Below are 23,513 nucleotides of genomic sequence, written 5' to 3'. Positions count from 1 at the left end.
AAAAGTACCATTGAAATAGAGTTGAAAATTTTAGCAAAATAACTTTCCAATACTAGTATCAACAACTTATGGAATGGTAAATTTTGCAGCTTTATGCCACTAACATCATTGCAGGCACATTGTCTTGATGTAGCAAACACAACTAATTAAACAACAACACAGTGAAGTCAAGTAAGAGTGTGACCTCTCACAAACAAAGCAGTAGAATCTATTCGCAACCAATTGAACAATTCAAATAGAACGAATCAAATCCAAGACAAAGGACTGTGAATAATCTAAGGAAAACTTTGCCAATTTGCTGTTTTTAGAACAGTTGTTCTGTTTACTGCACATGTGCTAAGCTAACTGACTCCTAGCTGTATTTTTCGTTTAGGCCCCATCCAAATTCCACCTTTTTGCAGAGGTAAGGTGCCCATTTATTTAAGAGATTAAAGAGCGAGCTATTTAGCTGAGACTTTGGTGGGCGTTTAAATGGTTAGATAACAACTACTTGATCATTAAAAGAAAAGGGGCACCTTACCTCTGCAAAGCAGGCCAAGTGGTCGTGGGATCAGGCCTCAACCTGCCTTTGTGAATGTTATTTTTTTTTCTAATATGAGTGCACTTCGGCAACAATCTATGTATTACAGTATTATGGAAAGTTGATAAAACAGCAACACTGTCAATCTTTCAAAAAAGTTTCTTTTAGGTGGTTCTGCCTTTGTATAAAAAAGTGTCCATAACAATACTCCAATATAGAGATAAAATACACAACTCAAATTACAAATTAGCTTAGTCTATCTCTAGATTTGACACATGGCTAATACCTGAAAAGAAAACACAGTTACGTCATGCCTAATTGAAAAAAAAAAGAACAAAAGACCGTACTCAATTCTCTGCTCATATGCAGCCAAGGTGATTGGTTTTGTTGGTCTCTGAGGTTTCCATTTGTAGCCAGTGATCTGTGTATTACAGCCATGCATGATGTAACCGACACTATCTCCCTCTGGCAACACAACACAGCCCACTTAATCACCTCCAAACCAGTTGTTGGAATACCTAATTTGCCTTTTCTCTGTTTTGCATAATTTCAAAAAGGTTCACTAAAAATTAATTTGACAATTTCACGGAAGCATAACCACTGACCTTCTCTTCTAACTCTTGGCAAGAAAGCAAATAGGCAGAAAATGTCACAAAATGTCGGACTACTTCTTTAAAAGAAGACACAATGATGTCCATCCATACTGATTTTCTTATTATATTGAGAAATCTGTTATTTTAAAAAAATAACTAATTTTTACTTATCACTAATCAGCAGGCTCTATCACTGCTGGACACCCAAACTTGTCGATTAAACCTGTCTGAGATTGAATGTAAGGGAGACTGAATGTAAGCAACAATCGTCTCCATACGGCTTCCATCAATCCTGCTTATAGCTGTTGGTCGGGGTGACCTCGCTGAGCCTCTCTCTGGGCGAGGAAGAGTCAGCCAAAGGGCTTCAGCAGCCAATATCCTCACCAAAACCTCCCTGACACACACAGACAAAGAGAGACAAGAAAGGGAAAGGAAAGAGAGGTACTTTCAGCCAGCTTTTTCTCCTGCTCTCCCCTGCCATTCACAGGGCTAAATGAAAAGAGCGGATTCAGGCAACAGCTCACGGAGCGGAATTGGACTCGGTGGGGGAGGCAGAGACGTCACACTGATTACTGATGAGCTCGGGGACGGACAGAAGGGCAGGGGGAGAGAGAAAGGGGGGAGAAAAAAAATTGAAAGGCGTGCATGTGCATCTCTCTTCCTCATAATCTACCACTTCAAATGCGAGCGTGACTGTTAACCTCCCCCACTACACCTGGGCAAAGTGGGGAGGGGATCCTGGCACATCTCATGCATAATTCATGCTGCTGCCAGGCGAGATGAAAGGAGGGAGGGTACCGGCACAGAAGAGAGGAGGAAATGAGCTCGACACTTTTAGTTTCTTTCCCTGGTACCCTTGCTATAGTTCTGGTTGTCTGTCCTGTCTCTTGGGCGATATCACCAGCATGAAGGCTATAGAGAGCAATATTATAGAACAATGACATATACAGCACAAAGAAAAGTAGCTCTACCTCAAATACAAACCCTTCCACATACTCAAAACATCTTGAGTCGGCTGTGATCTGAACATAGCCATTATCCTATGGTCAAGAGAGGACTGAACAAAGAGCAAGCTGAGAGGGTTGTGTCATATTTATTAAAAAAAACACTCCTGCGGTCCCTCTTTACTCTCCTCTAATGCAGGGTTCGCGCTCAAGTAGCTCTTTACACAAAGATGGGCCCCGTGGTGCTGCATGTACCGCTGAAGTCCGACTGTTTTGAAGAACATGAAGCAGATGGTGGGAGCTGACAGGGAGCGGAGAGACCAAACGAGTGCATTAAGGGAGCAGCATGTTTCTAATGTTGCTGTTGTTTGTGTTTCCACGCTGCTTTCTCTCCAGATACTCGTCTGGCACACAAGAACAGAGAAGCCGGTCCTCGTAAACGAGGGAAAAAAAGGATTCACAGACCCTAATGTGGAGATTTGACCGCCCCACCCCCCCTCCATCCACGGTAATTAATGATACTGAACTAATTACTGTTTTTGAGCTGAACCTCTTCACCCATCAACAAAAGTAATTTATGAGTTGAGTGAATTCAGAAGGGGAAATGGAAATGTGAGGATTATTGTCACTCTGCCAAACCCAATTCGATAACAAAAACAGCAGATGTTTTTAATATTTCCTCTTACATGAATGGTTATTTTTAATGTCCTTTTGTCCAGACACAATCAAAGCAGATGTTGTCCATTATTAGATATCATCACATCATGAGCAGGTTTAATGAACTTACTTTAGCTTTTAATGCTCTTTTTCATCTTATTTCTTTGTCCTGCAGGTGGTTGGCCGTGGACTTCTGATGGGAAAGAAAAATCAGTCCAGTTTCTTTGAAAGTGCAACCAGTGCTGATGTCTTAATCATCAGGAAAAAAAATTAAATGACATAAAAAAAAGAAGCGCGGGGTCTTTTAAGGGGGAATTAATCTTCTTGATTGAGTCTGACATTTTTTTTAAATGGACCAAAACAGGACAGATATATATATATATATATATATATATATATGTATATATAATAAAGCACAGAGGAGTAAGAGGTAGCACTCATCAGGTCTACCGCTAAAGTGCAAAAGAGAAAACATCAAAGTATCCCTCACAGGGTTTATTTTGGACTGTGGAGACCTGCATTTCCCCTGAAAGACAAAATGACCCGCTGAGGACGACCTGAGAAAGGAGACAGCACAATATGAAAAGCTTACAGCCAGCAGATTTGAGCAAACAGGCAGGTTTTAAAAAAAAAATATCCTTCACCTTGAATTAATGAAACTGAAGGAAATAAAACTCTAACGGACCTGGACCTGCACACAAGAGAAATTCCACTCGGATTTGAGGACGTTGTCTAGATCGTCAGCCCTGGATGAAAACACAGATCCAAGGACAAGGATGTCTCGTGTGGATCCTCCTTTAAGCAAACACGGACATAACAAAAGGATGGAATGTTCTTTTGATAACAACGAAATGTTTGCTTTAATTTAATTTAACTGGTTTAGGCGTTTTACGAACACGACATGCTAGTTCGATACTACTGACTCTTACCTTTATTTACTATTGGGTTATCATTGTCCATTTTATAGTGTCATTAAAACTCATGCATTTACTGTCAGCCGTCCATACATTTAAAGTGAAACTGTTCCTTGTGCTTAGGAGGTTATATGAAACATACATGTAAACATCAGATTCTTAATCTTCTTAGCAATTGAAAGGCCACACAAATGTTCCTTTGTGGCAATACCTATGAAACTTAAGTAACTGAATATAAGTACAATCAGAGAAATGAATGCAAACTTTGACAAACGCACTGTAACTACAGTATTTATGTGTGAAAGACCCTTCTGTTTGCCTCCAATGAAGTTCCTCTGAATGATGCACCATAAGGCACAAGTTTAGTCTCAGTTCAACACTTAGAAAGAATAGTCGTATATTTGTGATTTCACCAGGAGAAAGTCCAGTTTATGACACATTCAGAACACACACACACACACACACAAAAAACAACAACTTATGATCTGAGGGGCTTTCTTTGTGCTGGCTTGCCTGACAAAACCTGAACTCCCAATCAGATTTAAGTTCTGATCTTTCCTTCTTAACCCAGGCGTTCCTCCTCAGGCACTGCGTCTGCTCACATTATAAGAGGCATTTTCCAAGTGAATTTTCTACCAACACACCAACTAGGGCACTTCAATCATAAGAAAAGAAGAGCAGGTTGTGTGCGATTGGCCAGGTGTTAAGAATGCATAAAAAAATCTGGTCAAACGTTGCTGCAATTAAGACAAAAGGCGACTGCAGTCATCAAGTTGCTAGTTTTGCAAAGTAGCAAGCCTGTCATTTATGCCCAGCTATACATGAAATCTCAAACTTTTAACTTCATACTCAAGACGTGCGTTTAGCTCCGGCAAAAATGTCATTTTCATATTCAAAATCAGAAGGATGAAATGGACTTGACTGCAAACAATAATATAAAAACTTGTATAGCCCATTCTGATTCACCAGTTGAATGCATGGTTCTTCATAGCTTTCATATGTAACATATTTCCTCAGCTGAGAATCATCCCATGTTTTTTATTCAACACAGAGCTCTGGTCAAAGGGGTTATCATCTATTTCATAGGATAAATGCTGAGAAGATGTCATTGTATTCTGATTAAATTTGGCGATTAGAATGCCAACATTTAATCGACGTGTATGTTCACTGGATGACTTATAAGATGACCGTTAGAGCATATGATTTTTTGCCTTTTATTTGGAAATTTGACTTGTATTCAACATCTACCCAGTGCTTTCCGTGTGGTTGTAAGGTCAGGCAGCAGCACAGATTCAATAGCTCTGCATGACGACATGTAAGTGTTGTTTCAGTCTGTTTTTTGTTGGCAGGGATATCATCAAGTAACTTATCAGTGAGAGGATCATGTTTTTTGTTTTTTTTTCCCCTCACAGACAATTTAATACGAGCCACCTACATGACACTCAAAACTCTGATTTTTAGGCCCAACATAGCTCACTAAACAACTACCAGTACAACCCACATATTCACAGATGCTGACCCGATCCCTCGTGCCGGCTTTCGTGTAGAATGGAAGTTTTAAAAAGCAGAAAACAGAGTTTTAGTAAGCAAGCACTCCAGTTTTCACAGTGAGATGAGGGCAGTATATCTATATAAAAACGAGATAAAGCAGTTTTACAAGCACTAAAAAAAAAAATCAACTTCAATGCATGGCTCTGAATTTTTTATTTTTTTTTATCCTTTTAAAGAATAGCTTCACATAGATCAGACTAATCATCCCTGCAGCTCCAGAGTGAGAGCAGACGACAGCTAAGCACAATGAAAATACACTTGATTTTTTACGAATGCTTTGGTGGCGTTGACATCTTCAGTGCGGATGGGATCTGATGCTTTCTTTTTGTATGAGAACAAAGTAAGAAAAAGGGTCCCCCGCCTCCAACGACAGACATCAGGCTGAACGCGTTTACAAACGTATTTTTCACATCTCACAGCATAATTGTTTGTTTGACAAATCCTCCATCTGTAATACACAGTGGTGGTTCTTATCCAACACTGTCCAGCAGGAGTAACTGGAGATCATTCAAACACAGAGTCTCTGTGTTGTTGCCAGAATCTCAGTGCACCCTCCCTTAAACAAACCTCAATATGAACTCCTGCACAATGAAAACTCACCAAGCTCCTCTCAGGCTCATCAGCCACAGAGTCCCCGTTATTACAGAATTTCCCTCGGAGAACGATCAGATACACGCGCAGACAGTGGCTGCTTCATATCTCTCACCACATGGGCCGTTTTCATTGACCGCATGATATTACACTGCGTGGGGATCTGCCGTCCAGATCACCGGCTACCCTCCCCTTATTTATTCAAAAAATATTAAAATCTAATATATTTATTTATATATTTATTTCAAGTTTGGATGTGCAATCTAATTGCAACAGCTGCCGTCTCGCAGCTGCTCTCAAAAAAAAACGAAAAAAAAAACCCGGCATGCTCACAAACACCTCACTGCGCACATGGATTGTCATGTCGATCAATAACAGCTCAGTGCTGCCAGCTGGCAACTGCAGATCTGATGTTACGTCCTTGAAGTTTTTCCATCTCGACGGAAGGATCCACTTGAAAAAAAAAAAAAAACGACGCAGCACTGAAACAAACCAAGGGACGTGCCAGCTTGGATTAAAAGAAAAAGACATTTGAAAAGCGTTCACCCGTTTTCAACCGGTTGTATACTTTTAAAGTGAACTGAATTCCCACTCTCATCTTCTAAATGTTGCTTTAGTCTCGGTGCAGGCGAACTAATGCCCTGTGGTGTGCAGATAAGCTTGTGGTTGGATTGCTTGAGTAAGATTCTGCGACGTCCCTCTTGTGACGCGTCCTGAAGCGGTGGAACGAGTCAAAGGGCTTCACCTCTAACACGTCGTCACAACTTTGCCCTACATAGGATTTGATGACACATAAAGCAATATCCAATACTCGCAAAGACTACTGGAGCCAACCTTCCTGCAGCACAGGTTTAATGAGCATCGCCCTCCGGGGGCTTCTTTAAGGCACAATACACTTTACACACCAAGTCCTCCCTTTTCCTCATCTCCACTGTCATCTTCCAGCCTCATATGATTCATATTTTATGCATGTGACTCTAAGGGGTTGTTTATTTGCCACAGCAATTATGTCTCAGAGAAAATGTTAGTGGAATCAAGAGAAATAAATAAACGAGAAGAACCTTATCGGCTTTGAGTGTTGTTTTCCTGTAAAGTCTAAACGAAGGAGCCATCTTCACGTCGAGATGTAAATGAAATGCTCTTCGCAGGAAAACTTCCTGTGTGTTCTGTGCTCCGTGGATACGAGTGTTCGAAACCAAACGCATGCGACGGGAAGCCTTTCTGCTCCGGGACCGACAGCTGTTCCACAATGTGGAACCTTCACAGACCCTGACACCCAGTCAGGGACTTCACTACTCGAGGTCAGTTTTAAACCGATCGATGTTCATCTACTATTTGAAATGTAAGCGGTATAAGGTTTCATAAGATGGCATTACTCACTGTAAACTGATGTGATGTCCTCTGGGTTTTTACCAAACTCCAGCTTTCTACATTTGATTGGTGCAATTGGGTATTGTTTAGTAACAACTGGAATTTTCTGCATCACAGAAAAAATCTCCTATGTAATAGAGTTGGAATGGGATCCGGAAGAGTTTTCTAAAAAAGGAATGAGTCTGATTTCTTTGTAAAGGCATCATCATAGAATGGGGAAAGCAGTGCTGAGAGTAAACCTTTGTGGTCAAACAAGGCTTTATTCACACTCTTTTTACACAGACATTGATGTAACCAATAAATTAAGTAGTTCCCGAAACAGAAAGTTTAACAAAATCAACATAATTATCTTTCACTGTCTTTCACTTTCCAATTACCTCGTAGACACAGGCAGGTTAAAGATGTGCTTTGGGATTCAACACAATATCATGAAGACGACTTGCTGTGAGAAAGTCGATTAAACTGTAGTACTGGTGAAACCCGGTCCCCCCCCTGCTCATCTTTATGAGGCGTCGGATCCTGTGGACACTCCTGTGGTCGTCTCAGTCACAGCCCCCACGCTCCTCATGCGCTCTCCCCCTCTCGCCTTCACTGGACATCAACAGTCATGCCGTAGTCAGGGCTGCTGGAGAACTGGATTTTGCCATCTGTTTCCTGCTCTTCGAACACTGTGACCTGAGACAACACACGAAAAAAAAACAGCATCTCAGTCGAGGTCACGGTAGGACAGAGAGAGTGGGTGGTTGAGCATTAATGGAAATATAAGCACACTCTGAAAAGCACAGTAGGAGAAGGCAGGAGGGCCAAACACTGGGATCCGGTACATGTAGCTTAAGACCTTAAGCAGAAGCTGTCGAGGAGTTCAACCTCATCAAAGCTAAAGGGTGATGAAGACAGATCTGTGCATGGTGATTCTTGACCTGTAATATATGCGATCTTTGCCATATCTGTGAAGCTGAATGGTATTCAACATGATAAATGTTTTGAAAATATAAAAATAATAACTCCATAAGTAAAGTACTTTTTAAAGAAGGACTTGAGACCATGATCATCAAAAATAAAAAAAACATTGTTAATAGAGAAAAAAAGTCTAAAAAAGCGCACCTTTATTTTGTTTCTATTTCAGGGACATTTTGAGATACGGTAATCTCAACTGTCCTGTACCAGATTTGGATGAAAAGAAAACCTGCGATGCAAAAGAGTGAATGTTTAATAGAGCACCACAGGTGAGAGCACGGGACACCATCTGCATGCATGGGAAGTGCACAAGCTGTGTTCCCATCACAGAATCTGTCCATCAGAAGCAAGCCGTCTTCAGAATAAAAAGTACGGAGTGTGGATGTGGGTAAAGCTCGTGTGCAGTACCTGGTTGTCCCCTCTGTGAAGCCAAGGCCCGGGAACGTAGACTGTTTGCTGAGGACCAATAGACCAGTGACGTCCCAAATTCTTGCCATTGACAAACACAACTCCTTTACTCCAGCCCTGTAAAACACAACCGCAGGAGAAAAATCAGTGCAAACCATAAAAATAACCCCCAAGTTTGTCCCTTTGCTTTATCGACTCTTAGTTATTAATCACAAGTCTTTTTTTTTTTACAGACAGTGCGGATGCTGCACAGCACGAGGGAAATGTTAAACAGGCTCTTGTCTTTTTCGGTCAATAACTGCATTATGCAGAAGCGCATATGAAAAACAGGAACATCTGAATAATTTTCTGTAAAGAATCTTGGAAGAAATCCTTTGAATGTACTAATGGGAAAACGCAACTGAATAAATCCGCTGAGTTAAAAACTCAATAAAAAACGGGAGCCGTTTCTCTCGCAAAGACCAGTTCAATCAACATTTCTGACCTTAATGATCATCATAATGACAACAACAATACTCAGAAGTAAAGTCAGACTCCTTTCTTTCTGATGGAGGTATTACAACAATGAATTGAAAGCACTGACCTTGAAAAAAATACTCGTTATGAACAGAACTTTTTTTGTTTTGTTTCTGAAATTGCTAATAGATGCACTAAAGGTGAGATCCTCGTGTCTGTCATCAGCTTTTGACTGTTCTTTTACTGTTTATGTTCATGTATTTAACAGACGCTTTTATCCAAAGCGACTTACAAATCAAGATATAACAAGCTATACAAAAATCTAACAATAAACTACATAGAAGAAACCCACGGGTCCGACTCTGTCAGAGGTGACAGAGGAGAGATAGGGTGCAGGCATAGAAGGAAGTGCAGAAAGATAAAGTGCAAAGATAGAGGTCTATGCTTTATGCAGATGATGTAGATGATGTAAAAGGAATCTTTTGTAAGCAAAATACATCTAATTCCCATGAGTTTGGTAGACCCAGACGGTCTTGGGCTGTAACAAGGAGGTGTTGAACAGTCTTCACGGCCATCTCTGAGGCTGTAAACTCCTACTTACAGGGAGTTTGATGAAGGTGTCTTTAGGAGAGCCGTTGACATGGAGACTGGCCTGGAAAAAGGCTGGGAAGGAGGGCCGCTGACGCATAGGCATCCAGCGGCCGGAGCTCTCAAGTCTGTAGAAGGAAGGAAAAAAAACAAACATTTATAAACATCAATCCCGACTTTTGAGAGACCCCTTAGTTAGGCATCAGTATAACATGTCCTTCATACAATATTTATCCTGCCTGCGGTAAATGCCAAGTAAAAGTTTGGACACGGACAGCAGGGGAAATATTAATATTCTCTAACATTATAGGTTACATCTTGCCTCCAAGTAAATTCAAAAGGTTGCCATGATATAAGACCAACATTCACTCCTCAGGTATGAATTTTTAGCACTCGGTCATAAAGGGCTTCGGGCCTCGACATTTTCAGAGGGGTGCGGAGGCAAAACAATTTAGTTTGGCTCTTCAAACCAGCAGGCTCCAAAAGGCTTCAAAATACAGCGCATCTGCAGCAGATATTCCACTGAGCTCAAATATATACCAAGCGGACATGTGCTATTTATTAAAAAAACCTCCTGCAGAATTACTTGAATACTTCCCCTCATGATTCAATGTATTGAAACTGCAAAACCAATACCTGCTGGAGCCTATCCTTGCTGTCATTGTACACCCTGGACGGGTCGCCACTCCATCACAGGGCATGGAGATGTTTCAGTAATTGGAAATAGGCGTTCTCACGCGCAATGATTTGTAACGTTGCATTTAAGCCGTTACAAACTATAACTTTAAATTATGCTTTAATTATGAAGTTAAAGATAAGAGCACTGTCGTGTCACTCTTCCTGGTAAAAAAAAACAAACTACTGAGCACCAGAGGATACAGAGAAAGGTCCTTATTCATTCAGTAAGGGTGGACATTTAATGAGCCCACTGCACTTCCTAGAATTTGACACAAGACACTGAATTAGGAGGGTGTGTCTTGTTTTCTGAATTCTGCCATCATGTTCCCATTGTAATTGTATTAAGCGGGGAGATAATCAGCTCGATCAAATCAGAAGCAGACCGGTGTGATGACAGAGGAGCACAAACATGGGGAGAAAACAGGAGAATAATTGAGAGACACAAACCTGTTTACAAAGCCTGGCTTCATATCCAGACTGTGAATAATGAAGTCTCGGAGGAGGTCCGTGTTTAACTGAATATCTCCAACAAGACCTGAGAGGTGAGTCAAAGCTGCTTTTAGTTTTTTTATGAATCTTAAGATACCGTTAATTAGCTTCTCTCCAGGTCCCTAATGACCTGCAGATGTGGATCTTTCGGTAAGACTTCTGCTAACTGGAACATCTAGCTGTCGGTTTGTAAACTACTCGTACCTTTGCGCTGCTCATCCAGAGTCGTCCCATAATTCACTCTTCCACAGTTCTCCACAAGTAGACCTAGAGTTCTTCTTCCCTTCGGCACAAACATGCATGAAACATGAGCTGCATTCAAGAAAAACGGCAGTATTCCTAAACAGAAAATCAATCTCAAAACACAAGGATGGAAAAGTGCATCTCAGGCGATCTGCTTTAAGTAACCGATCAAGCCGATCTGGGGCTGTGAGGCTCCTCTGTGAGGCTGAAGTTGACTGTTCTGATTTGTCAAGATAAACACTTGTTTGCCTCACACTGGGCCCTTGGTGCCAGAAATCCATTAGCATCCCCTGAAGCTTTCACATGCTGCGAGTTGTTAAATATTAACAACTTTATCCCTTTGAAAACGGCAGCCTGGGCACAAAATATTTTCAGGAGGACACAAACGCTCCGTACCTTCCCTTCAGATATTGCGAGTTCTTGCACCTCGTAGTCCAAAACGCCAACAAAATGTTTGTCCACGAAAACCTAGAGGGAGAGAAAAACTGAATGCAAAGAGAACTTTCTGACCAACAAACTGCACTAAGATGAAAGGGAAATGGAACAGGTCCATAATGTTTGGGACAAAGTCACGCAGTTCCCTCTCTGTCAGACTTTAATTCAAAGTCAATGTCACAGACAATTACAACCCTTTTTATACATAATCCTCCTCATTTCAGGACACCATAATGTTTGGGACAATTGGCTTCCCAGATGTGCGTGATTACTCAGATTAGTTCAGGGATAAGATACCTCGGCTTGCTTCTACAATTTGGATTCTGTAGGTGACATTGTTCAGCGTGAGGAGAGAGGCTGTGATATTATGAGGCTGAAAAACAAGAATAAAACCATTAGAGACCTCGGTCAAACCTTAGGATTCCCAAATCAACCGTCTGGAAGGTAATTAAAAGGAAAGAATGCCCTGGTGAGTTCTGTAATTACTAAGGGACTGGTAGTCCAAGGATGACCTCCACTGCTGATGACAGAAGAATCCTCGCTATGGTAAAGAAAATCTCTGTCCAACAGATCAGAAACAGCCTTCAGGAGGCAGGTGTGTCTTTGTCAGAGACTTCATTAACAGAAAGACAGAGGCTGCACTGCAAGATGCAAACCAAAAACAGGATGGTCAGGTACAGCTTTCCAAAAAGTCCTTAAAGGAGCTGCAGAATTCTGGAAAAAGGAGTTATGGACAGATGAGACCAAGATGAACCTGTACCAGAGTGATGGAAAGAAGAAGGTGTGGAGACGAAAAGAAGCCGCCCAAGATCCAAAGCATATCAGCTCATCTGTTAAACATGGTGGTGGGGGTGCTATGGTACTGGCACTTATCTTCACCGATGATGGCAGCTGCACGATGAATTCTAAAGTGCATGAAATCATCTTATCTTAAGAAAAATGTGACTTTATCCCAAACATTATGGGGGGGGGGGCACTGTATGTCTTTCTCTGACGTTTGAGGCCTGTCCACTAACTGCGGTGCAACTGGTCACAGCCTCAGTTTGCTCAAAGTACTCCACAAGTACACTGATGACTGGGGTGTGACTTCTAACAGGCAGACTGCAGCTTTCTGAACACAAATGTGTGATTGTGGGTGCACTGAGTGAGTGTGTCGTCCTGTCCTCACCAGTGCTCTATCCCTGACGTTGTTCTTCGAGTTGAGCGTGCCTCCACTGGTGATGGTCGTCTCATACAGCGTGTAGCCGTACGACTGGCCGCTGTTCCTGTTGACGGGGAGGTTCTCCATGTTTACCGGCCTCTCCGACTTCAAAGGCTGCACAGAGTGCAAAAGGAGAACTTGAGACGGACTATTTAACATACAATCAAGAGGAGATTAAATGTTTCAGGGTAGCCAGCTACAGCTTTTAAAAGAATCTTTCATACCCTTCAGAGATGAATGATGCACTTTCCACAACACCATACAAGAGCTGTCAGTTACCACACAATTTACCACATACATCCAAAAAAAAGATAAAATATCAAACCAAGACAGCCCAGGGTGTGTGGCTGGTCAGGCCGGTAAAGTAACCGTCGTCTCAGAAGGAAGCAAATTATTGCGACTGGGAGAGAATAGTTAATGCTGTAAGCTGCCGCCAGATGTGCGGTTGGAGTATAAATGCCTCTGAGGAGCTTGGTGTAAACGTGAGAGGGCATTGTGACACAGCCAAACAGGCTGTTAAACCAATTGTTGCTGTTTTTTTTTGTCTTCACCCTCTTTGGAAGGCTTTATTTCAACAGCAAGCTGCTTTATAGTCCAGCTGCTCCCTGTGAAGGCTACTAATGTAGCGAGAGGAGATGTCTTGCTGCTACTCGTTCAGATTTTACAGAGACACATATTGTGTGACCGTCTTATATCAGAACTTGATAGAAAATATCGGCTTACCTCTGTGAACAGCACAATTACCACAACGCTACAACAACAATCCTTTTTATCTCATTTTACGTTTTGATTTGGCTTCTGTGATGAAGCCGGATTACTTGCGTGTAGCTTCGCTGCTCCAAACAGATGATTATTCTTTCAGGAGATGATGTCACTGTGTGTTATTTTTGTCATTCTCTGGGCAGCTGCTGCTCACCTTGTCAGTGAAATGCAGACTGTCCCACAGAGACAGGTGCTTCTGCACCACAGCGGGCTGGTATGCCCTCCTCTCGTGAGACGAGGGCAGATCAGGGAGAGGCTCGGCTGAAAGGCAAAGAGAAAGAAATGAGTGCCGCTTGCAATTTATCTGTTTGTACGAAAATTCAGCCGTTTGATTCGGTATAAAAGCACTTCTTTACATAAGCACAGTCTTTATATTGTTCAGCCTATCACTCAGTGTTAATCATAAAAATAACCCGTTCGTGCTTCTCTTTGAGTCAGCCCTGCTTTGCCATCCCCTGCAGCATCCAGTACATGTTCTGCTTTACAAAACAGTCTCTTTACAGCCATTAACAAGGGCTGGCCGAGCCTGCAAACTGCTCTTAAAGGTGTTGGGAGCTTGCAGGGACACCAGGAGTCCCTCTGGAAAAGGCCTGACAGCATTTCCTTATCACCAAGTGGTAAAAGCTGGCTCACTTAAGAGAAGCTTTGAGGATAATGGCCAATGCTTCTTCTAAATCGCCCTCTCACAAGCTGGAGCCTTCAGTCGAGTGTCGAGTCCTGGGTCACATTTACCACAGCAAGAATGTGTGATGGGTAAATTTCTACATGTATCTTATGCTGTTATTGTGTCAACTGGCTCCATCAACTCGTTCCCATTAGCGAAAACAGCGAAACATTCTCTCACGGTAACAGTCGAGGTCTGTCACCCGTTGTCCGCTGTGCCATCTTGCCCAACAACCTGCATGTAAATGACTTCCCGCAACTGTAGCCCTTTGTTTCTCATTCAGACTGCCGTGCTCTCTGCATGACTGACGGACCTTTCTTCTAAGAAATTAAAATATAAAAGTCAACCCAACAGTTCTTCTCTTATTATTGTCAGCAGGTGAATGAGCAGTCTGAAGAAATGCACAGTCAAGCACGTGTGGCTCGTTCTGGAAAGTGTGCGTGTTACAGTCTGATCTAAGAACCGTGCTAAGTGTTGAGACTTTTGACGGTTCGGCCTAAATCCACGCCAAACGATGCGCAAAACAACACCACGGGGCAAAGACTAACGGAAAAAGTGGACACGATTTGACAACCACACAATAATAAAACCGTCAAGCTGATCTAATTAAAAGAATTGGGTCACGTGTTTGTGGTTGGTGAGAGGAACACAAAGCATCTCAGACTTGCTCTCGAATTCAGGCCACTGCTCATTGTTCTACAGACTACAAAACATACGGATGAATCACGCTCAGGCAGCCTCTCAAACCGTCTTCAATCCCCACAGTGCAAAAGAAGGCAAACTATTAAATCACTTGGTTCCCACCCAGCCAAAAGTCCTTCCTGGCCACAAAACAGATGAGACCCCCACCAAAAGCATGCTTTACAAACAGGGAACTGCAAAAACAATAAACATCATACAAGGCTTGCAGGATATCTCCACCTTCGCAGTAATTGAGGGTCTTTGATCAAGGCAGAAATATCACGCACATGCAAAAACGCACACGAGCAAATATCTAATCCGTGCTTGTAATCATATGCAAAGTTATACCACATTAGCCAACAGAGAACAGGTTCTACAAGGAGAATTAGCTTTAAGTGGGGAGATGAAAGGGAAGGGGGAGAAAGAGAGACAGAAGATGTGAGGCCCAACTCAGCAACAACATACAACACTCACTGTGGTAGTGGCTGAATACATTCCTCAGAAGATGATACTTGGTGGTGTAATCCCCAGCCTCGGATAATGGAGCATCATAATCTGAAAGATAATGCGCTATCAGAACAGCAGGCTTGGGAGCTCGAGAGAGGCAGGGATGCCTCTTACCGTGGCAGATGCTTTCTCTGCGCTCCCCTATCAAACATCTTGATACGGCAGCGGGCTGAAACACATTCCGCTTTATCTTGACAGAAAACGGAGCCTTTTGGAGGCAAAAGAGGTAAAAGACGTCCAAAGGGTAAACACAAATATAAAAACCGCTGAAGGTCAGAGGTGGTGTTCTAAGAATTCTCTTCCTTTCTGACGAATGAAGTCATTGCAATGTTAAGCACCCTGGATGAGGATATAAAACCCAATGTGCCATCTTTAATCTTGCATTCCTTTAGGTAATGAATTTATCTGTGTGTCAAATACTCAAATAATCATATTTGTAATAAATGCAATCTTTTCACAGACTTGGAGACTTGTGCTTATTCAATGAATGTCAGAACAGGATTGGGTTTTTTTTTCTGTGCAAGACACAGAAGTCCCCACAACAGCAGCTATCTTAACAAGATAAACAGCCAAAAAAATATCAAATGTCAGCTACATTTTACACAGTACGGCTACATCCTCTGGTGACAGCCACAATATTGAGACATGCACCGACTCCTCCATCTCTACTGTGTTAATGTGTCAGTTCTGCATGCTTGGATTCCACAGTTTTTGCATGCGCGTATCAAAATTCCTTTTCTTAAACTCGAGTGTAGGTGCGAGTAATTGTGCATTTGGCTTCATTCGTAAGAGATTTGTTTGTTCCGAATTAGACTCTCAAAGGAAGAACCTTGTCAAACCCTGGTCATCAGTCTGTAAAAGCCTATTTGCACCTACAGGACGGTTTGTTACAAGTGACGGAAAGAATTCTGCAAACACAGGAAAGAGAAAACCGATCCATTACACGTACCGTAGCTCGTTACCATGGGTTTAGGTGCTGGTAGTCCAACGGCAAACGCACCACTCATGAAGCCAAAATTGGTCCCTCCGTGGAACATGTAGAGATTGATGGACATGTCCATCTTAAGAACGTCCCTGACGACAGATATCATGTCTGCCGAGGTGGAAAACAGAAAGGAAGAAAAAAGTATTGAAAATGGCTTCATTTACATAATGTTGTTATATGACAAAGCTTTTACAAAAAACTTTTAACAAGTCAGATCTTATTATGTTAATTGAAACTAATCTGAAACATACCTGGACGTCTACCACACACCCCATTATGGGGAACTATAATTCATCACGGGGCAATTCTCCCACCAGTTAAAGTGGCCAACCTCTTCACACCAAGGACTTACCTACATTTTGCGGCGAACATTGGAGGGGGCAAGTAATTACGCATTCAAATTGAACTTTAGTGGTAAAATTGGACAGAGTTTAATGGCTTGAATCAAGGGCAGCATCCCTGTTGAATAACAATTGGGAAGGGCGAGTGACAAAGCCGGGCTCGCCCCGTGGTGGTGGCACCGCTAGCTGTGACCAACTGCTGGGCGGGCTGCATTCTGCAGAGCACTGAACTGTCAAGGACACGAATCCGCTCTGAATATTCATTTCATTGCTGTGACGCTTTCTGCATGGTGACACTTTCCCCTTGCCTTTTTTTTTTTTTTTTACACTGAGGAGAAAACCCATAAGGAAGCAAAACGGCTCCTTTTCATATCTTCAGAATGATTTTGGAAAAGAAGGCGTGAAGCTCTGCGTTTGGAATAAGACATTTCATAGATCTCTTAAGGGAGTAGCACCAAGGTGCCGCCCATTATCGAATGAGCATTTGGATCACAACTGAAATACGAGGCAAAGTGTAGAGTAGACTCATACTGTATTGGAAAGTGACTTTTTCTACCTTCTGACACTTTCAGACGCCGGTTCCCACAACACGGTGATCCCACCTTTAAAGCCCACGGCACCGGTGTCAATTAACAGAGATAAAATGAACACTTCTCAACCCAGAACCGTTCATCATACTTATGGCATGAAAAATAATAAGATGAACCTGTCGAGAACTGAAAGATGAACAGATTTTGTCCGGTGGCATTTTTGCCATTTTCAATTTCACAACACAGACAATAAGCAGGAGTTTGAATTAAGATAAAACAGCTATTAGTTGAGCCCGACTGAGGCACTGACTGAAAGTATGCTTACCCTGTAACATGCAAACCGTGAAATAAAATCCAGCAAGTTCAAACCTCCACATTTAAAGCAAAACAAAAACCTTCCATCTTAATTCCAGTAAAGCCGAAGTAGAACGCTCTCTGACTGAATGGCAGGCCTCATGTGCATGGCCCAGGCCGATGGAGCTGACCAATAAGAGCAATTATCATTTTTCTATTTGCAAAGGCATCTTTAAATGGATAAAGGCGACCAAAAGAAGAACATCAACTGGGTCACTTCAAGGGTGACTTCGGGTTCGACTTCTGAGGCGAAGCTCCATGCTTTGTGTTGTATGATGTGGAGTTCACACACACACACACACACACACACAAAAAACAGCATTCTGGAGGCAGCACAGTGGAGAGGTGGTTGGCACTGTCACATCACAGCAGGGAGGTTCCCAAACCCCCAAACCAAGGACAGGGGTCCTGTTTGATACTTCAAAATAAAAGTGTCCACCTGCAGTTTTGCTCTTCCTAACGATGAGGTGACATCTGAAGCTCCCGAGATCACCATCTCGCTTCTACACTTCTCTTCACACAACTCAGTTGGTCTTTGACGGCCCTTATTTGACCAAATCCTTGCCTCTTCCTGGTCTATTTTAACGCTTTGAAGGCTCATTATCAGAGAGTCACAAATTCTCTCAGAACACATTCGTCGTCTTCTACCTCGTTCCTTTGACTAAACTTTGCGGTTACAGACATCCTTTTGAGTCCTATCCTCCCACTCAAGACCCATTCACACACACTCACGTAACAATGTTCACTTACTCTCGTGACCAGATGCTGGTTGTCCATCTCTGTAGCGTGTCGTAGTTGCTTGGATGTTTTGTACATAGCGTGGTACAAAACAATAAATAAAAATCTGCTTGGTTTGCGTCATGTCGGCCCCATATTTCTATGTACAGATCTACAGACCAGACTGATACTGGGATTCAGTTATCAGTCCCTGGCTCATCGGGTGGTGCCAGCCAATTCAATACTCTTGCTAAGATATTCTTAATGATTAAGCTAAGCTTTGCACAGCAAACATATAAATCTCTGACAAAGCCACAAAATAAGTAAGATTTACCCATATGCTGAGGCATACTTCCTGGCTGCATTAAGTGGGCTCTGGGCCTTTTGTGAATGAGCCCTGATACTAAGGACTGTCTTACGCTCAGCCTTAGGAATTTATCTTACACAAACCCCAAGGCATTGAGTTCGCCCTGACCCACACTTTCCCTTGGTACACAGATTATTTCATTCACAGCTAAAAAAGGTTTGTCTAAAGCCTTTCTTCTCCCTTGGGCACCGAGTCTTTGTCTTACCTTCACAAATTCTGTAGTGGCTTGCAGCACAATAGTTCTCTTTGCCCTTGTCTCAGACCAGCCAGTGCTATCGACCCTCCGTACAGAGACGAGCCGTTTCACCCTCAACAAAGAATCATTCAGCAAAAATCCTGTCTCGCTCTCATCTGAATTTTGGCAGCTCAACACAAACTAAAGAAAAAGTGTCATCCGGTCATGAGTGTTAATGATCTTTGGAGAAATGAAGCACATCTTACCTTCAGCACTGTACACGTGGTGAAGTCCGCCCCATAGATCAAACCAGCCGGACCAGTACTCCATCACCATCTTAGGTTTCTGAGGCTACAGGGTCAAATGGTTTAGTGCTATTACCAGCATAACAAGCAACAAAAATCTCTGTCCCCGCCCAAACCGACTTAAATAAAGTCTTACAAGTTTCCAGCATGGGTCTATCACACCAAGGCCAGCCACAAAAAACAAAAGTCATCCGTGTTGAAAAAAACTCTCAGGGCCTTAATATTGCATTGGGAGCTGACTATGATGTATGATATCACATTTTCTCAAAGCTGGACGAACACACCCATATAATGCAGCAGGGAGCCAAGTCACTCCTGAATGCATAAACTCTAGACTCAAAAGAGTCCTGGTGCTGTGAATAACCACATGGGATAGCGCATCTTTGTAGAAAATCGGACCAATAAAGCTGCTCTCATTGACATGTTTTTGCGTTTCTCGCGTCAGATGACGAAACGAGTTCGAAAATGAGACTGAAAAGCAGCCCAGTGAGACTCACCAAGCAGCTTTCATACCTCGACTGCACGAGAATCTCATTTAATCAGTTCCTCGCAGCACGTGGAAATTAGCTGTGCAGCCCAAACCATGAAAGTAGTCAGGATTGCTTCCATCCGATGCTCTACACGAAACTTACTGAGCTGCCTGATGTCGCCTTTCAGAGACTGTAGGCGGCGCTCTGCAGATTCAAAGCAGAAGTCCTCAACCATAACACCGATGGCTGCGTTCGACCATGACGTCTTGTAAAGGTTCTTTCCTTGCCCTTGCTCAAACTTGTGAAACAATACTGAAATGAATGCATAGCCAGCAGTTTAAGGCTTATGCAACACAAACCCAACTTACCTGAATCTCCTCCAGATACTTGACTTCATTCGGATCCAGTTTCTGAAAATTTATAGTTTCCAGTGCTTTGGAAAAAAAGAAAAAGGAAAATGTTATCAAGGATTCTTTGTAGGTCCAACTGAACACATTGGTAATGTTCATATAATCCAAGATGTGCTCTAATTCACAAAGATTAAAGACAGAAGAAGGTTCTAATGACCCGTGGATTTCATCTGTTCACACTGCTTCATATCTAACATGCAAATCCCAGCTAAGTGTAAAAATTGGACAAAAGATACAATCAAATATTTCATGAATTCCCAGAAGAGGGTTTTACCATGAAATGTCCTTTGTGATCCTGTCCTTTATATCATATGAATAGTGTAAATGCGCTGTTTGTGATGACTACGCATAGCAGTAAAAGCAGAAAAATCGCAGTAAAATTAAAAAAAAATAAATAAATCTTCCATTGGCCTTAAAAAACGCAGTTACTCGTATTCATGTTGAAACTGTAAGTGTCAGAAAGAAAAGAAAAGAAAGTTTGTGTCAAAAGGCATTACACTGAATCCTTTGTCTACAAATTGGTTGTGAACTGAAGCTGCGTGACACCGCGCTGCCCTCAGATAAGGCCTCCAACCACGGTGCGAGAAAACAACACACCAACAGTGTGTGTGTGTGTGTGTGTGTTCAACTGTGTCTATGCGCAGACTTGTTGGTCTGTCAGCTGAACCGACAATACCTCCTTTCACTCCTCCAAGCTTTAGCCCATCCTTATTGTCAGAGGTCAGCAGCAGCTCTGTGATGCCCCTCGACAGTAACGCCTCAAGAAGAAGAGGAGTAAAGAAAACAGTGAAGCCGTGCCCTTCATAAAGTTTGAATTCATTTGAACTGCTCTGAATAAATGTGCTGTTTTACCTCCTTGATGAAAGGCATGTACTCCTCATCCTTAGCATAGGAGCCATATTCATTCTCCACTTGAACTGCTATGATAGGGCCGCCGTGGGAATACTGCACATTAGTTGGCCAATAGAAAGAGGACACGGATTAGGAGGCTTGGCAACCATTCGTGACCTTTCCTACTCTCAGAACAATAAGCTTTAAAAATAACTGGTTTACCAATACACTGAGCCGAATACAAATCAAATAAGGCTCTGAAGACACAAATGGCAGCCACTGCAAGCGACACGTTAACCATTTTCACACATGTACCACAGCCCTGAAAATGTATATAGGGGCTGTAGGTGCAAATGTCCACAAGATTTCATACAGACTTCCAATGGAGCTCACCTAAGCAGCTCCCTGGTACTAAATATGGAAAATGATACACGCTGTGCCTGCATCATAGGCTTTCTTTGCTGGATTTCTATGTTGTTTCCCATTCGCCTGTCAGTGTTGTGGAAAAATCAAACTCCAGGCATGATGGATATCAACACAAAAACATCACCGTTACAGATGAGTAGGGAGCCTCATTTGTGAGCCTCAAACACTGCAATTTCCACAGCATACTTTTTGGATTACATCCTGCTTCCTGTGCACTCCATTCAGGAGCCACTCGGACGCATTTTAGTTTGCAAGAACACGTAGTAGTCTTCTGGCCTTAATACTAGTCATTTTTCTCCGCGAAATCTTCTTATGCGCGTCTGCTACACTGGAGTTATTGAGGTCAGCACTCTATAAGGAAAATTGTTTTGTCATCTGTCTAATAGTGTGATGCCCGACAAGCAAAAAGATGGATCCAATGTCATCTTGCTGAGTAATGGACTTTTCTCCAAACACACAATTTGACTTTGTCAAAGCATGAAATAGCAGAAGTCGGGCAAATTTGGTAACGACGGCTCAGTCTGTTTCATGGCCACAGACAGCCGTGGCTTCCAGCACGGCCCGACAGAACAAAAGAATGCCCCTACATGCAGTGCACTCATTTTTAAACTGCAAGACGACAAGATATCATATAACCACCTTTGGTTTTGTTTTCCATTTGAATTTAGGCATACAAGGTGGACAACAGTGGCCGAGTTTCTCTTCATTGGTGGCGCAAGTTGGAAATCATCATCTCGCTTTACTTCCCATCACCGACCTTTTCTTTCCTTTTCAAAATTACAATAACAGAGAAGTCTGAATGCTTTAGTCAGACTAAAGTATGACGATAATGTAACACACGGTTATGTCATTCAAAGAAATAACGTTATTGACTACACTGTCACTAATTACCACATTGTTTGTCAGGATTCAGCTGCGTAACTGTTTGGCAAAAGCTTGTTACAGTCATCGTCACATAACACAGCAGCTGAGTGCCGGCGGTTTCTTTAGTTCGCTGGCAAACTAGGGGAAAAAAAGAGAGACTGGTGCTGTGGAGGATAAAGGACAGGCAAGGACTGATAAAGTTTATCAGCCAGGAGCAATTCATTATAGGGCAAGCAAGTGGCACCAAGGAGGTCAAGAGGGATTAACAGATTCATTGGGAGAAGTACGGCCCGTGGCTGAGATAGAAAAGGACTAAATGTTCTGCAGTACCGGTGGAAAAGCAAATATGAGCAATCACAGAAAGAGTAAAAGCCAAGCTCAAAGCTTAATGGATGGTTGATCAGAGCGTGGCCATAAAAATGATGTAACTTAGAACGACAGGCGATGAGAAATATTGACAACATTTTTACAATCTTGTCCAGAGAAAGTCTTAGGTAACTTGTATTACGTCACACCTTCTGTGTCAAAGGTTTCCCCTTCATTCGGCAGGAAAGCAGCGACCACAGGAAGGACAGCAGGTTTCTGAGGAACATGATCTTTCAGCCTGGTCCCGGTTGTCTTTGCGCCACCATTTACTACGTCAACAGTTCAAATAAATACGACCAACCATCAAACAGGGATGAGGACTATCGTCCTCGTAACGTTTCACCACTGTATGTCACCATGGAGCTTTCAGGAAGTCAGAATTGGCCTGTAAATAAACCGGTGTGGACACATGGATATCATATGATAATGTGGCTATTCTGCCCCACAGAATCAATGCTGCCATTTGAGGTTAGCAGTTATAGTCTTCTGGCTGCACATCTGACAGATTCCCCAAGTCCTCTTCCATCACAGAGAGCCAAAATAATGAGAAATATGAGGCACCATCATTTCCCCTTTTAAATTCTAAAATCAAACTAATGCGAATAGTACCTGATGTGGAGCAGCTTTCTTAATGACCTGATCAAAGAAGGAGTTGACTGCTTTCGTGAATCCCGGGTAGGTCGTTCTCAGCTTCATGTTCCGGTCTCGTAGAAGCCAACTGAAAAGCAAACAGAGTTAATAAGAACACGGCTGGAAACTCTCTCCGCCACACCAACCTCGGCTTCAAACCTGAGAGGAAGCAGTGCTTCCACTGCGTGGTTCTTCAACTACTCCATTTTGACGATCATTAAGCAAACGCCACCTCAACCTCACATTCCCCAAGGGAGAGGCCCCTCCAAATATACCTCCATCCAGTCCTTTTTTTCATTTCACTGCAGATAACTACTTGATTATCTGTCTTAATTTGTTTTCATTACAGAGGTAAATGGATTCATTCCTAAAAGGGATACAGGCCTGTCAGATTCAATTACAGCCCACACTAAATGTCATCTGTGACTTTTTTGGGGGGGTAACACATCGTTGACCTCTAATCCTGACGTGTCTTGATTTGTGTGTGTGGCATTGGGAATAACATCCTGTCAGGTGGGCCATCAAAATAAAT

General features: G+C 42.4%; 2 protein-coding genes across 5 annotated transcripts in view; one reads left to right on the top strand and one right to left on the bottom strand.

The window, feature by feature from the left end:
• The window catches only part of b3gat1a (beta-1,3-glucuronyltransferase 1 (glucuronosyltransferase P) a), an 82,519-nt gene extending 78,999 nt beyond the window's left edge, over positions 1 to 3,520 (top strand). For both annotated transcript variants that reach the window (XM_072392852.1, XM_072392851.1), the window contains 2 exons: positions 2,454 to 2,565; positions 2,890 to 3,520. In XM_072392852.1, the coding sequence (XP_072248953.1) occupies positions 2,454 to 2,540 (87 nt within the window). In that variant the 3' untranslated portion in view covers positions 2,541 to 2,565; positions 2,890 to 3,520. The remainder of the gene's footprint in view (positions 1 to 2,453; positions 2,566 to 2,889) is intronic.
• The window catches only part of LOC140314580 (beta-galactosidase-1-like protein 2), a 363,608-nt gene that overhangs the window by 337,747 nt on the left and 2,348 nt on the right, over positions 1 to 23,513 (bottom strand). Inside the window, exons 5-20 of one of the 3 annotated variants that reach the window (XR_011917151.1) lie at positions 22,961 to 23,069; positions 20,717 to 20,809; positions 20,541 to 20,622; positions 19,823 to 19,887; positions 18,946 to 19,030; positions 16,160 to 16,303; positions 15,178 to 15,258; positions 13,513 to 13,619; positions 12,564 to 12,710; positions 11,357 to 11,428; positions 10,922 to 11,000; positions 10,676 to 10,763; positions 9,564 to 9,678; positions 8,507 to 8,623; positions 7,671 to 7,816; positions 7,382 to 7,633 (exon numbers count right to left, since the gene is read on the bottom strand). Coding sequence is in view for 1 of the 3 variants with exons in the window: in XM_072392873.1 (XP_072248974.1) it covers positions 7,730 to 7,816; positions 8,507 to 8,623; positions 9,564 to 9,678; positions 10,676 to 10,763; positions 10,922 to 11,000; positions 11,357 to 11,428; positions 12,564 to 12,710; positions 13,513 to 13,619; positions 15,178 to 15,258; positions 16,160 to 16,303; positions 18,946 to 19,030; positions 19,823 to 19,887; positions 20,541 to 20,622; positions 20,717 to 20,809; positions 22,961 to 23,069 (1,471 nt within the window). In the remaining 2 variants the exon portion in view is untranslated. Of the gene's footprint in view, positions 1 to 7,381; positions 7,817 to 8,506; positions 8,624 to 9,563; positions 9,679 to 10,675; positions 10,764 to 10,921; positions 11,001 to 11,356; positions 11,429 to 12,563; positions 12,711 to 13,512; positions 13,620 to 15,177; positions 15,259 to 16,159; positions 16,304 to 18,945; positions 19,031 to 19,822; positions 19,888 to 20,540; positions 20,623 to 20,716; positions 20,810 to 22,960; positions 23,070 to 23,513 lie in introns of those variants that run through there. The other 2 variants (XR_011917150.1, XM_072392873.1) reach the window with 2 other exon arrangements.

Source organism: Leuresthes tenuis, unplaced genomic scaffold (genome assembly GCF_036924035.1).
Source record: "Leuresthes tenuis unplaced genomic scaffold, fLeuTen1.0.hap1 SCAF_9, whole genome shotgun sequence".
Classification (NCBI taxonomy): domain Eukaryota; kingdom Metazoa; phylum Chordata; class Actinopteri; order Atheriniformes; family Atherinopsidae; genus Leuresthes; species Leuresthes tenuis.
The sequence above is the reverse complement of the archived record's forward strand: the minus strand, read 5'-3'. Positions and strand labels throughout refer to the sequence as shown.